The 15464-nt window shown below is 43.4% G+C and overlaps 1 protein-coding gene across 1 annotated transcript in view; it reads left to right on the plus strand.

The window, feature by feature from the left end:
- Positions 1-575: 575 nt before the first annotated feature.
- The window catches only part of LOC139667003 (calcium/calmodulin-dependent protein kinase type II subunit alpha), a gene marked incomplete at its 3' end in the record, with an annotated part of 28064 nt that continues 13175 nt past the window's right edge, over positions 576-15464 (plus strand). The window contains exons 1-3 of the mRNA XM_071546370.1: positions 576-637; positions 2721-2815; positions 14324-14383. Coding sequence (XP_071402471.1) covers positions 576-637; positions 2721-2815; positions 14324-14383 — 217 coding nt within the window. The remainder of the gene's footprint in view (positions 638-2720; positions 2816-14323; positions 14384-15464) is intronic.

The following is a 15464-nucleotide window of genomic DNA, read 5'->3' on the forward strand; positions in this document are numbered from 1 at the left end:
GTACCATGTTAATTTTTATTGCATTTAATAATATAATAATCAAATAATTTATTGTGTGAGAGAGAGTTGGCATCATACGAAGCCTCGCTTTCCAGCTCGGAGAGAGAGGATGCAGTCGCCATGGCTACCGTGTGTGTGTGTGTGTGTGTGTGTGTGTGTGTGTGTGTGTGTGTGTTTCCAGAAACCCAGCCTGTGATTGGCTGCTCGGGGAGTGGGCGGGCGGGTCGAGCGACCGAAAGCGCCTCTCTCTCCCACAGATGAAGACAGAGAGAGAGAGAAAGAGAGAGAAGCAGCTCTTCTCACTGCTCTCTCCATCCCTCCATCTTCTCTTCCTCTTCTCCTCTTCCTCTTCTTTTCCTCTGTCCTAAACAGCTCTCCATCCCTCCATCTTCTCTTCTTCTTCTTCTTCCTCTCCTCTTCTTCTCCGTCCTTCCATCCAGAGACAGACAGACAGACAGACGGGTCGGTCTCGGTCTCGGTCTTGGTCTCGGTCTCGGTCTCGGTCTCGGTCATCTTCATCCTCCTCAGAGGAAGACGGACAGGACGCCCCCTGACCCTCGCCCCGCCGGGTCACCATGGCAACGGTCATCTGCACTCGTTTCACCGAAGAGTATCAGCTGTATGAAGAGCTGGGCAAGTAAGTCAGCCAAACACTTTATTATTATTATTATTATTATTATTATTATTATTATTATTATTATTATTATTATTATCATTATCATTATTATTATTATTATTATTATCATTATTCGTTGCTGTCATTATTTTATTATTTTTTATTTATTTAATTATTATTATATTTTGTTTCAATAACGTTTATTATTATTATTAACATTTATTATTATTTATCATATTATTTTTGGTTTTATTGTTTTGTTTATTTTTATTATTTTCTATTGTTATAATTAGTAGCACTATTTTTATTACCTGATACCCAAACCAACAACCTTCTGATCATAATGATAGATAGATAGATAGATAGATAGATAGGTAGATAGATAGATAGATAGATAGATATAGACGGAAATAGAGAGAGGGATGAGTATTACACCTTTCTGACCCCAACCCACTCACCGCCTACACACACACACACACACACGCACACACACACACACACACACACCGCCAAGAGTCCCTTACATAATGTATGGGTGGGTGGCAAAATACAGCTTTCATAGAGAGAGAGAGACAGAGAAAGAAAGAGAGAGAGAGAAAGAGACAGAGAGAGAGAAGGAGAGAGAGAGAGAGAGAGAGAGAGAGAGAGAGAGAAGGAGAGAGAGAGAGAGAGAGAGAGAGAGAGAGAGAGAGAGAGAGAGAGAGAGAGAGAGAGAGAGAGAGACCTAAAACTGAATTTCAGATTTCAGTTCTCCAGCCCAGGGAAGCTTCCTTTCAAGGAAACATTTCTAGGGAGGAAGTTTAAATTGTGGTTGCGTCTCCTTCAGGTAGGACACATAGGAAGGACACTAGGAAGCTTCCTTTTAACATTCCTTGTTTCAGCCGGTTTTGAAGGGAGCGTCCCACAGTAATCCCACGTCCCACAATACCTTGCAACATCAGCGAAGAAGAGCGCAACTTCCCCTACATCCGCTTCGAGAAAAAGTTTTCCAAAATGAACCTAGAAAAATAAAATACAAAATAACACTTGAATCATATGACATCATTTGAGCCAGTTGGAATGAGTTTTAGCGGTTGGTTGTCATGGTGACATCAGCTGTGTCAAACTGAGGGAAGGCAGGAAGGTCCAAAAAAAAAAAAAAAAGTGTTCCAGTCGCCGTTCTGTCTCATTTCCTTTGAAGGTTCCTTGTTTTGACTGATTTTGAACTGACTGATTGACAGGTGGAGCAGGAAATCCCACAATACCTTGCAGCATCAACGAAGAACAATGAAACTTCCCCGACATCCGCTAAAATTAATGAGGATGGAAGTCCTCAGTCTGAGAAAAGACTTTCCAAAACGATGATAAAACGATGACATGATCATAAGAAATAAAAACATTTTCAATTCATTTTAATGCGAAAATGGTCAGTGAGTCATGTGACTTGATTTGAGTCCAGTCAGCGCAAACCAGCGTTAGCATCCTGCGCAGTTTAGCTAGCTAGCGATAACGTCTCTCCTGCCTCAGTCTGACGGAGGAGAAAAACCACAGGAGGAGTTTGATGTTTTCTTTAAAGTGTTTTAAAAAGCAGTTTGATCAGACCGGCTGCTGGAGGACTGGAACGAGAACTGCAGTGACACCATGAAACCAAAACCCCTTAATTTAATCCCTGAAATGTCCTTATTTTCTCATTACATAAACATTAATTATCCATTAAAAATAACATAGCTTTTGTGCCCGTTTACAGGTTATTAATTAGTTATTAATGGAAAGCTCCTGTCTCCCTGAATATTTGATTAAATTAGAAAGTAAGCAGTCAAACATTAAGGGGAGTTTGAGGAGTTTTGCTGGATCTCCTCCATTAATCACTCCATTAACTCATTTTAAGGGGATTTGCATGAATTAAGGGGTGAATTAATGTAAATGTAAGGGAATTTTAAGGCATTACTGGTTCATAGAGTGACAGTCTGTCTGTCTGAAACCAGTTAGTTCAGACAAGGAGCCTGGTTAGGAAGCTTCCTAGTTAGGGAGCAAGGAAGAAGGAAGCGTCCTTCACTAGGAGGCAGGGCCTTTGTCGTTTCACACAGTAACTCCGCCTGTTTGGTTCCCCCTGCTGTGTTTCCAGGGGAGCGTTTTCCATCGTGCGCCGCTGTGTCAAGGTGCTGTCGGGTCAGGAGTACGCCGCCAAGATCATCAACACCAAGAAACTCTCAGCCAGAGGTGAGGACCTGAGGGGGGACTACAGAGGCCCGGGGGGGACAGTTCACTCCCAAACCTGCCCACACACCATGTCGATTTCTATTAGACCTTTATTACATTAGCATATTTACTATTATTTTTTATTAGTGCATTATTATAGCATTATATTTTATTTGTATCATTATATGTTAGGCTTTATTAAGATTTTAATTACATACTTTTAATTTGAACAGAATTTTTCATGATTGCAGAAAAAAAACGTGCGATAACCGGATCCGAGGCAGATCCACATATCTAATGAAAACAGCGGGAATAAAAAAAATCATTGTGAGAGGCAGTCAGTGGAGAAACGCCCTTTTTAAAATTAGTTTTTAATAAATGTTATAATGAATGCATTGATAAAGAAATCCTCACTGACACCGGGACGTCCGGGCGTCACATGGAGGTGCGACGGGTTCCTCACGTCCGAACGCTTCAGACAGAACTTCAGGAGACGAGCAGACAGCTGTCAGCAGGACACTGAGAGCTGATTGGCTGTCGTCAATCTGCAGACCGGAGGAGAAGCTCTAGATACGAACTGAGGGATGAGAAGCTAACTTATGTTTTACAGACAGCAGGTTAGAGAAGCAGCTGGAAGGTTGCTGGTTCAAATCCCTCGCTCTCAGATCGGTTCACGGCCGCAATAAGATCTGATCTCAAAATCCACATTCTGAATCCTGGATCGTTCCGATCAGATCTCAGCTGACGAAGCCACGATCTGGATCCTGCAGGCAGCGTCATCCGTTTCCCACGCCGCCGCCGCCACCGCCGAGCCGAGGGGGCGTGGCCGTTCAGTCGGACGCACGGAGGATCTGAGGTGTTTCTGAAGATTATCTGGAAGCTGGAGGCAGACAGAGTTGAAAGTACATTTCGTTTCCTCATACAAAAGCAATTCAGCCGCTCGGTGAAGAGCTCAGAGTCGATGTGTTCCTCCAGTGTTGCTGCGTCTTCGGACCATATTTCCCTCTGGACCATCCAATATGATTTGTAGATAAATCCTAACGCTGAGCTGCGCTCTCCTCCACAGCTGCTGGAGTTCTGCTGCTGAAAATATGAAAAGAACTAAAGGAGAGCTCGTCTTAAAGGTCACATCATGTAAAGCAGGACTCCTCTTCCTCTGTGGTGATAAAGGAGTTGGATGGTCTATCTAAACATGGTGAAAGTATCAAAACTAAATCCACACAATCCATATTAGTGCAGCGAGCCTCTAAACGAGCCGTTTGGACTTCCGTAACTTTGTGATGTCACAAAGGTTCGCTCATTATCATTTTTGTAAGAAATAATAGACTAACAAAGAGTTTTTTTCAAAGCGGTTGAGCGGTTGTCGTCGTTTATTACCGGAGAGTTTTCCCTACCTGTAGCCGCCGGGCCGCGGCGTCTCACGTTTCACTCTGGAAACGGTTAGCCAATGGGAACGGAGGGTCGTTAATATTAATGAGCCTTAAAGACACGGAGACAGAAACGGCCTGTTCTTGGTAAGGCTCAGAGAGATGCTGGAAAATGAACGTGGAGAAATGGATTGAGAGTGTTTTTGGTTCATGACACCACACACACAGCTTTGAATGGACAGAAAGACACTAAATAAAACTCTGGACAGTGGAGGATATGGAGCTTTAAAACAGCAACATATTTCTTGATAATAATATTGGACAGGAAAAACAAATCCAAATGAGCACAGAACATGTGGTTGAAGTGTCATGTATGACACATCGATGAGCTGATCTGAGATCTGATCTGACGGTCCTGATTGCTCAAGTCGCAGTGGGTCTTCTCCTGGAAGAAGAGGAAAGGAAACAGATTTTCTGTCGTTTGTAAACTGCTGATATAGAAATACTGTCTGTCCTTTCAGTTTGTATCAGAATGTGTGTGTGTGTGAGTGTGTGTGTGTGTGTGTGTGTTTGGCCTTAAGTGACCTAATTAAGACTGTAATTAGAGCTAACGAGTTGATTAGCAGTATTAACGAGGCTTAACGAAGCTGCGGCCCGCTGGCTGAGCTGGACCGAACAGCAGAGAGGAGGAAGGGTTTCAGGTGTTTTAGGCTTTTTATTCTGGATCAGCGTCGACCCAGCAGCTCTGCCCCAGTTCAGATCAAATAAGATCAAACTAAACAAACATTATTGTCCCTGCAGTCCTGCAGTTTTAGGCCTAGACCTCCATCTGACTACAGCAGACTGATATCACAGTCAGATTTCAGGCTTCCAGCTGCTTTTTCCCTTGAAGGTTTTGGAAAAATTACTTTCAAGGTCTGAAGGTTTATTGATCCAGGTGAAGTTCTTGGATATTTGCACCTACAGTACAGTCATATGATGATGATTTCCTGGACAGGGTTTTCCGTCTGTTAGCAGGATTTCTCAAAAAGTTATCAGTGGATTTTTATGTGATTTGTGGAAAGATTGGTCATGGGGCGAGGAAGAACCGATTAACTTTTCACACCAATTGGCCAAAGGGAGGCGTGGCGGTGGGCGTGGCTTCTCATAAAAAGGCATATAACTTCTGAACCACAGAACTTGAATGGATAGAACAGTCTTTCCCGGTCAAATCAATGTTCCAGGACGGTCGGGGCAGCGGCCATGTTGATGTGACCCGTTGGACTAGCTTCTGTATAAAGCGACTCACAGCAAGTCACTGAGCTGAGAGGTTTGACAGCAAGAACCAAAGCAGAGGAATCTGGCATTCAGCTGAATGAAGTGTCACTCTGCCTCCACCAGGTGGAGCTGCTCACCTGCTGCAGTTAGAAGTGTTTATAGTTGAGTTCATTTGTTTCAGCCGATGTCCGTTAGCTGTTTGAAGTTAGCGAATGCTAACTTTTCTTCTGAACTAGAGGTAGGCTAAGCTCCGTATCGCATTTAAGCAGCTATATTAAAGTAAGTTGATGATGCTGACCGGCTGGTTTGCTAATATGCTGATTTTGAAGAGCTAGAGAGAGAAGCACAGTCTTTGATGAAGCCTAACCCTAACCCTACATAACGGGGCGATCACACCGAGAAGCGTCGCTACAGCCGCAGCCGCTTCAAAGACAGCTAGGCAGAGAAACCAGCCTGGAGGCCTGTGGAGCAGAGCTGCTGAGCCACCGGGCTAAAGACCGCTGACATCAGCTTTTCATCTGTGTTTGCCAGTGCTTCACCGTTCCCCCCACATCAAACGGCATCAAAACTGGAAGGAAAGCCCGCCTTCTGCTTGATTTGATTGGCTGCCCGGCCCAAGTGTGACATTGACGAGAGGTGTGACTCTGCGCCTTGCGCTGAAAAGTTGAAGATATTTTAACTTTTATGCGAGCCTAAAAAACGCCAGAAAAACGCCAGAAAAACACGACGCACGGGGGACCGCCCATTGTTCCGACGGCCCATTATTCCAAAACCCCAATAGTCCGAAAAATGTCCACCCATTGGACCGAAAGCCCGTTTGTCCGACGGCCCGTTATCCCGGAGGTGGTTGGGTTGAGGCCTGGGGTCGCTGAGGTCAGGGTTAGAGCGAGCTGACGGTCGAGGCTGTCAGAAGCCACGGCTGTGGACGGAGCCAGGCACAGAGTTTTCAGACTGTTGGGGTTTCGGTAGAACGGGCCGTCAGAACAGAACAGTGGCGTGGCACCTCTGCACGTCACAAGAGAGGAGCGCACACCAGGCCCACCGCACCGCAGGAAAACTGGTTTTGCTGGTGATGCGTTTCTAGAGACGCTTCTCGGTGTGATCCTCTCCTTAGCCCTCGTCGCTAATGTTAGCCTCGTCGCTAACATTAGTTTTCCATTGAGTTTTGACAGCTTGCTAACAGACTTATCTGCACAGTTCTCAAGCAGTGTGACAGAATTATGGCCTCAGTAACCAGACTTGTGTCACTGTAGCAACTAATATATTGCCATAGTCGCCATTTTATGGTGTACCAGCCAAATTACCATAGCAAACAGTGGAAAGATCGTTCTATCTGTTCAAGTTCTGTGTTCTGAACAGATTCACATGAACAGATCTCATGTCACATTCAGCTCCAGTCAGGAAAATCTGAAACCAGTTGATGATGGAAGAAATTATTACGTTTCGGTGAAAATCTGTATGGAAGTGGAATATCTTGACAGTTGCATAGCGTTGGTGGTATGGAGGAGGAATGAGCTCTACTGAGCAACATCTAGTTTAATTTAATGTTTCTGATGATTCAGAACAAATGAGTCAGCGTTTCATGTTGAGTGTAAACTTCAAAAACAGAAAAATAGGAAAACGTTTAAATCTTGCAAATGTAATCTACACTAAAAGAGCGCTGCTGTTTTTTCATTCTGATGTTGAAGTTAATGTATTTTTGTCGACTATAATGTAGTCATCTGTTTACAAAAATCAGAGGCTATTTTGGTTCATAAATAACTGACAATGACAACTGACACTGAAATGTACTCAATATGCCGGCACTAAAATCAGACTCGTTTTTTTGTCAAACGACTACGACTAAATAAACAAATTTGATGAAAATAAACACTGCAGGCTCTGGCGTGTCTACATGTGAATCCCATGGTTCATATCAGGTTTGGATGTGGCTTCCCGCCGGCTGCTGATCTTCTGTTGGTGTGGAAGTGAAAATCGTCTCCTTTGGTTTGCTCACATTCAGCAGGAGGGAGTGATCCTCGCACCGCGGCCCGAAGCTGTCGGTCACAGCTCTGCAGATGCTGCCGTGTCAAATGTTGTTTCCGTCGGGCCGGACGGCTGAATAATGACAGTAAACAGAAGGCTGGCAGCCTCTGCCGGCTCTGTGCTGCATTTTACACTGAGCAGACCAGCAGAGCGAACAGCCTGACGCTGCAGGACAGAAGCCCGCTGCTGAGATTTGTTTTAGTCTCGTTATCTTGATATCAGATATCAATTATCTCGTTTTCTCCAGATAACAAATCAATGGTTTTGCCGGGCCTGGTGAGCCTGATAGTGCTGCCAATGTGTAGAAGACTAAAGTGGAATTGACAATGTCAGAAGGAGAGATCACACATTTATTTAATCGAGGCACACAGGCAGAAAGTCAGTAACCGACTGAAGCTGTGATCTCCAGAAAAACAGTTTAATTTATCTAATGGTAATGGAATAATGAAATTGTGATTATCAGAAAACAAAGTTCGATATCTCAGGATAATTCAGTGGTGACCTGGAGAGTAAAGGATTAAAAAATATGTGATCAACTTTGGCCGCTTTCAGCTTCTGTAGTGCAGTGAGGAGCGGTAGACCGATTATTAAAGAGTAATTCTGTCAGGTTACTGAGATAAATACTGAGTCAGATTACTCAAAAGTTAACAATATTACAGCCGTTGTTGTATTTCATAACTACATAGTAGCTATGACTATAGTAGTTATAACTACATAGTAGATATGAAATGTTTTAGTGTGGAGTTACTCTTTAAATGAACCATGTGAAGCAGGTTATTAGAGAAATCGAGTTCTCTAAACCCTGTAAACATGTAATTGAAATACTGACTTAACCTGATTACTCCAGTATTCGGTGCGTTGGTCTCACTGTTTCTCCACCTGGTGGATCTGGAGGGAAATCTGCTGGATCGCTTTACGGCACAACACAGGAAGAGGCCCCTGTTCTTCCAGAGCAAACAAAGCTAAAGCTAGTACTGACTGACTGGTTGACCAGCTGCTCATGTGAGCGTTCAGCCATCTGAGCAGGATGTCGGCTGGGTGGGCGGAGTTAGAGGCTGAGCAGCAGCCTGGTGGGCGGAGTCTGATGTCATGCAGGAGGCTGTTAGGCTGCGTTCAGGCGACACCTCATGCATGCATTTAAAATGGTCTTGAGAAGAGCTTTTATTACCTCCGCCGAGGAGGTTTTGTTTTCGGTGCCGTTTGTTTGTCTGTTTGTCTGTTAGCAGGATTACGGAAAAACTACTGGCCTGATTTTCATGAAACTTGGTGGAAGGGTGTAGCATGGGCCAAGGAAGAACCCATTAAATTTTGGAGCGGATCTGGATCCGACTCACGAACAAGCAATAATAGCACAAATCTTGGTGGAGGTCTGCGCTCTCCGAGTGCCTTCTAGTTTAAGATAAAGGCGAGGATTAGACTCATGTGAACAAACTAGGCTAACGTAGCTAGTGTTAGCCTAGCTTGCAGACACCATCCAGTGTTTACACTGTTTGGAATGTTTTTTTTACCTTCAGGTTGTGATAATCCTTGTGATGAGCTGCGAGGACGAGCTTTTCCTCCATGTTTGTTCTGCTGTCACTCATGTTCATCCTCGATAACGATTGGTCGGCAGCGGATCGCGCCGAGTGAGTGGGTGAAAGTCTGATCACTTTTCAAATTCTGAAAGGAAGCGCAAAAATGTCGTCGCCTGAACGCATCGCCTGTTCCTCAGTAGATCAACTGATCTGCTGTTTGGTCCACATACCAAACTCACCTGCTCAGTCTGGTCCAGACGTTTGTCCTCGACATTTGACCTCTCCCTCTCCCTCTCCCTCTCCCTCTCTCTCTCTCTCTCTGTCTCTCTCTCTCTGTCTCTCTCTCTCTGTGTGTGTCTCTCTCTCTCTCTGTGTCTCTCTCTGTGTGTCTCTCTGTGTCTTTCTGTGTCTGTCTCTCTCTCTCTGTCTCTCTCTCTCTCTGTGTGTGTCTCTCTCTCTCTCTGTGTCTCTCTCTGTGTGTCTCTCTGTATCTTTCTGTGTCTGTCTCTCTCTCTCTCTCTCTCTCTCTCTCTGTGTCTCTCTCTTTGTCTCTTTCTCTGTGTGTGTCTCTCTCTCTCTCTGTGTGTCTTTCGTGTCTGTCTGTCTGTCTGTCTGTCTGTCTGTCTTTCTCTCTCTCTCTCTCTCTCTCTCCATTTCTGCAGATTTTTTTCAGATCACTATTCTGGTTTTTAGACTTCCTTTGGTTGCTTAGCAACACCGCCCGCAAAGTTGACAAAGCAGTGTGTGTGTGTGTGTGTGTCTCCCTGTCTACATCTCTCTCTCCATCTCATTCATTTCAGTTCAGTTCAATTCCATTCTGTTTTATTGGTCTGGCAGGAAAGAAACCTGTGTTACTAAAGTAATATTATATACATTAATAGATAATACTAATAATACTAATACTACTACTAATAATAATAATAATAAATGAACAAACCTCAGCCTTATATGTTTATTTCTACATTAAAAAGTGTTGGGGCCAAACGACACCCTTGTCGGACTCTTTTTTGGCCGATTTGTTTGCTGAGTATACTGAGTTGATAATATTACAGTTTTCACCCTCAATGCCCTTTTGAATTAGTTTAAAGAATAGTCTTTTGTGCCAAGGGAAATCAAATCCTTTTTAAATCAACAGCAGGTGAATATTTTAGCCACGTTTTGTGTTGGATGTGTTTTTTCTTCAGACTGCAGGCTGTAGATTTGATCTGCTGTTCCTCTGTGTTTGGGTACGAAGCCAATGTGACATTTGTTCAGTATGTTGTGTTGGATAAGGGAAGTTACATCATTTTCCAGTTATTTTACTGCTGCTGTATTTCAACCTTTCAGCTCTGGTAGCTCAGGTTTGCTGAGCTGACTGATTATATCCTTTTGGGTCAGATTCCACTTAAGATTTCAGATTCTGGGATTTTATATTAAGATTCAAACACGTAAACTTTCTTTACTTGTGTTATCGATAAATCCTAACCCACAGATTTCCCATCCACAGATCTATTTTCATTTGGTGCATTTTCACTTTCAGTTTATTTCTTACACCTATGAATGTCTTTTTTGTTCTGAAGCATTGCTTTATATTCCTGTAGAGCTGTGATGTATTTTACACCTCCTGGTCTGCTGGCTCTCTGTTTGGCTTTGGACAACTTCCTCCGCAGTTTCCTGGCAGCTAGACAATCATTATCAAACCATTTCTCTTTTAACAATCTATTCATTTCTTGATCATTGGTCTTTACGCAGTATTAACTTGGTGTGTATCTACATCAGTATTTTCATGACTAAATGTGGTATCCAGAAAATAATTTAACACGCAGGAAGATGCTGCTCTTATTTGTCCATTTGAACTCAGTGTGGAGGTTAAAGAGGATCCTTCTCTCTTCCAGTGAAATTTAATTTGGCTCATGTGAGAGAGGGAGTTGTGGTTTTACAAGTGCTTTTATTTGTTGCGGTTCGATGTCAGTTAGAACCTAATCAACAAAACCACAAGCCACCACAACCTGGCCAGAGAGTCAGCCTTCATCCTGCATTAACTCTGCACAGACCAAGACTCCCACTTGTTCTGCTGTTTATGTCAAACGGAAACGTGCAACGCATCACTTCCTGTGCAGCAGAGGATTTTTCCCAGGAAAGAGCGACCAGACACCGGCTGTTTAGCTCTGGACAGACAGTGGAAAAGCTTTATGAACTGGATATAGGTTGGATCACTGTTGAGCTACAGCAGAGAGAGGGAGAGGAGCAAAATGGAATTTACTGTGTTTATGAAAGTATTGTGGATTATTACTTTCAGAAGCTTCTGTCCACTATTGACAACATGACCAAAACTCTGTGTTCAGGCTACAGAATAATGTGTAGAACCTCCAGACTCAGCCTTTCTGCTGGGGTTTTATATTTTGCAGTTTGCACTGCCATAGATTAAAAATTTTTGGACTGTAGATCCAAATATTTTTAGCCAAACTGTTATGGGGGAGAGATGTTTTTAGCCCCGCAACAGCAGGGGCTCTATGGATGGTACTGTCACTCGCTTGCTCTGGTCTCCACTTTATGAGTCTCGTGTGCCGCAGGGAGTCAGACTGCAGACTCTCAAGCGGAGACCCGAGCTCGAGTCCTGCAGAGACGCATCCAAATAAATTCAACGTTCCGGGGCTGTTAGACTCTTAGTCTTGTTTTCGAAATGTTAGGCTACTTCCTCAGAGAATTCCTTTCTTAACCTAGTTACCCAAGTAACCCAGTTTTAGGTTGACACATGTAAATGTCAACTAGACCACAATCACCCAGTAAGCTCATGCTCCGATCATCAGAAACCTGGCAGCTTACTGCCGTGTTAAATGGGCTGCATGGAATCATCTTACTAATTTCACTTTTGGTTTTCACTGTTTGCGCAAACTCAGACTTGAAAAGCCTTATGGGTACATTTTGATGTCACCAGCATTACTTACTCTTAATATTACTGTTCATAATTTGTTTTCCCTGTATTAGAAGTAGGCTACTATTGCTCAGAGGGGGAATATTCTGTTAATTGGTTTATACATGGAAACAGGAAGACCGGATCACAGTTGATCAATCGCTTATGGAAACAGTTTAAACTGAATAAGACCTTAAAGCAAAGTAACTCTGGGAGGGTTAATGGACATCAGGCTGAACCACACCTTTATATTTCCTATCCGTTTTTTTCTCAGCGTGGGAAACCATGAGAAACAGAGTAACCAGCCTCCTGAGATTGTTGAGATGCTTAGTTTCCCAACATGCATTGCGCTACACTGAGCACTAGACACGCCCCCCTAGACCAATGGTGTTATGTCAGGCAAATTAAAGGCCAGAGAGGAGAGAAAAACATTGTTTGCTTAGCACAGTAAGCTAGCTAACTTAGCTGGACTAGCCTAGCCTATAGTTGGCAAGGAGAACTAGAAACGGTAAATAAAGAGAGAGGATGCCGGCCTCTCTGCGCCCAGCTGTGACAAAACTGTGACTGCCTTACTCAAAGTATAGCAAAGTTTATACAATTAGACATCCATGGTCCAAAGGCCTGATTGTTACCAGTCAAGTCAGCACAGTTATCCAGTTGAAGGCTCGTCATTTGCGCTCTCAGTCCAGCTGGTGTCTTTTTCTTTCTCTAGTTGATCCTGTTGGCTGTGGAGGAATGTTTGAAAAACGCTGCTGTTCATATGAGCATCGAAACTCTGATGTTGACACAATAATCCTGTTCTCCTGTCAGCCATGCAAGCAAGCAAAATCTGTCAGTCCCATTCACTGCAGCATTTACTCTCAGTATCTGTGGGCATGGCTGCTCAGCACATCCACCAGTCAGTCACTTAGTTAGTTAGTTAGTTAGTTAGTTAGTTATTTAGCTAGTTAATTATTTACCTAGCTAGTTACTTAGTTAGTCAGTCAGTCAGTCGATTTGTTGTCCATTACTACAGCAGCATTCCTCTCTCTTAGTTACCTCAGTTTTTGGAAATACCTAGTTCACTATCTAATGTACTATGCTAATGTTTTCTTCTGCACTCCCATAACAAAACAGCCCCGCCCCTGAGGGGGGAGGAGCCAACAGAGAGCCGCCCCCCAACAGCTGTAGCTTCCAAAATCATCGCACAAGGATTCGTGATGCAATTTTGACGAAGCAAATCCTGAAACCTAGACTTAAGAAAACAACAACTGAGCAAAGAAGCGCTGGCATTTCTTTGTTCTGCCTGCATGGAAACAGCGATGCGGCCGCCATGTTGAACCTCCTCATGAACTTATATCTCATCGTCTTGTCTTCTTGTATTAACTTATTAGCCTCAGTTTTATCTAGCTAACTGATTTAGCTGCTATGGAAACACACATGATCAGATGCTCGCTGCGATGTTTGTGTCAGTTCACTAATTGGCTAATTTTACTGATTTCTTTGGTTTAACTTGGACACTTTCTTCTCTGTCTTTCTCACATTAGCCTTCTCTTTCTTCCCTGATCTTTGTGTTTTCTTTTTAATAAAACAAATATATATATTACTTTCGTTGGGATCTCTCTTTCTCTCTCTTTCTCTCTCTCTCTCTCTCTCTCTCTCTCTCTCTCTCTCTCTGTCTATGTGTCTCTCTCTCAGTTATAATGACTTCAGTAATGAGTTTCTTATGAAGGCGGGAAGTGAAGATGATTTATGGGTCTGATATCCAATCAGGAAGCAGAATGGAGAGGCTGTCATTGCTCTAATTGACTACAGTCTCTACTGGTTTCGACTGGGAGCTGACCAGTACAACACAGTCTCTACTGGTTTCGACTGGGAGCTGACCAGTACAACACAGTCTCTACTGGTTTCTACTGGAGCTGACCAGTACAACACAGTCTCTACTGGTTTCTACTGGAGCTGACCAGTACAACACAGTCTCTACTGGTTTCGACTGGGAGCTGACCAGTACAACACAGTCTCTACTGGTTTTCGACTGGGAGCTGACCAGTACAACACAGTCTCTACTGGTTTCTACTGGAGCTGACCAGTACAACACAGTCTCTACTGATTTCCACCCAGCAGCTCCAGCACTCGAGGGCCTTCAGGGAACTGAGAGTTTCTCATTCAGTTTGGGATTTGAACCAGCAACCTTCCAGTCACAAGTTGCTCCTCAGTGAAAGAGGAAATTCCAGCAACAATACTGAGAACAAATATTTCTCTCCAGTGTTTCCACTCTGTGAAGAACTTCAGTTTCAATGCTTTTAATAAAACAAGACAGACCGGCATATTATCAGTAATATTCACAGTAATATTCACAGTACAGTCTCCACTGTCTTCTGCAAGATAAACGTTCTTAATGTTTCAGTGACACATTATTAATCACCAATAATTATTATTCATAACGTCTTAACTTGTTGATTAATAATCACGCTTTGTTTTTGTCTGTTGTCAGATCACCAGAAGTTAGACCGCGAAGCTCGAATCTGTCGCTTACTGAAACACCCAAATATTGGTGAGTACTACTACTACTACTACTACTACTACTACTACTACTACTACTACTGCTACTGCTACTAATACTACTACTGCTACTACTACTACTACTACTACTACTACTACTACTACTACTGCTACTGCTACTAATACTACTACTGCTACTACTACTAATACTACTGCTACTAGCCTACTACTACTACTACTACTACTACCACTGCTATTACTACTACTAGCCTACTACTAGGCTACTGCTAATACTACTGCTGCTACTACAGCTGCTTCCTGTTTCAACAAAGCAACACAAAGTAAAGACACACACACACACACACACACACACACACACTCTCTCTCTCTCTCTCAGAGGTCGGCGTTTGGAGCTCGATGAGATTTGATTAAAAATGGATGATGATGAATTATGGAACTGTTGGCAACTTGTTACTAACGGCAACCAGACCATAATTACTAATTCATAACGAGATATTATTACCAGGGAGAGAACGAGAGAGAGGCATAGAGATGGAGAGGAAGAGAGAGAGACAGAGAGACGGAGAGAGAGAGAGAGACAGAGAGAGACACACACACACAGAGAGACCGAGAGAGAGAGAGAGAGACAGAGAGAGAGAGAGAGAGAGAGAGAGAGAGAGGAGAGAGAGAGAGAGAGACAGAGAGAGAGAGACAGAGAGAGAGAGATAGTGGGATAAAGACAGAAAGCAGAGAGATTTTCCACCATCTCCTCCTCCTCGACTCCTCCAGCTCCTGTTCCTGTTCCCTCCTACACACTCAACCACAGCTCTGTGTGTGTGTGTGTGTGTGTGTGTGTGTGTGTGTGTGTGTGTGTGTGTGTGTGTGTGTGTGTGTGTGTGTGTGTGTGTGTGTGCTGAAGTTATTAGACCTCCAGGTTTCTCTGTAAAAGTTTAACCCTTTCACTCGTGTTAAACAGAGAGAGGAGCATCCTGAATCACACCGGGAGCTTCAGTGACTGAATTCAGTAAAACACACATCAGACAAATTTAGCTTTTATTTTTATTATTCCTCAGGATGTTTTGTTAAAGCATCAGTCTGGTGTTTTTAATACATTTCTTACTGTCAACAAATCC

This window comes from Centroberyx affinis, unplaced genomic scaffold (assembly GCF_046629955.1).
Source record: "Centroberyx affinis isolate AG114_WGS23_722 - 3 ecotype Tasmania unplaced genomic scaffold, CSIRO-AGI_Caff_v1 ptg005245l_1, whole genome shotgun sequence".
NCBI lineage: Eukaryota > Metazoa > Chordata > Actinopteri > Beryciformes > Berycidae > Centroberyx > Centroberyx affinis.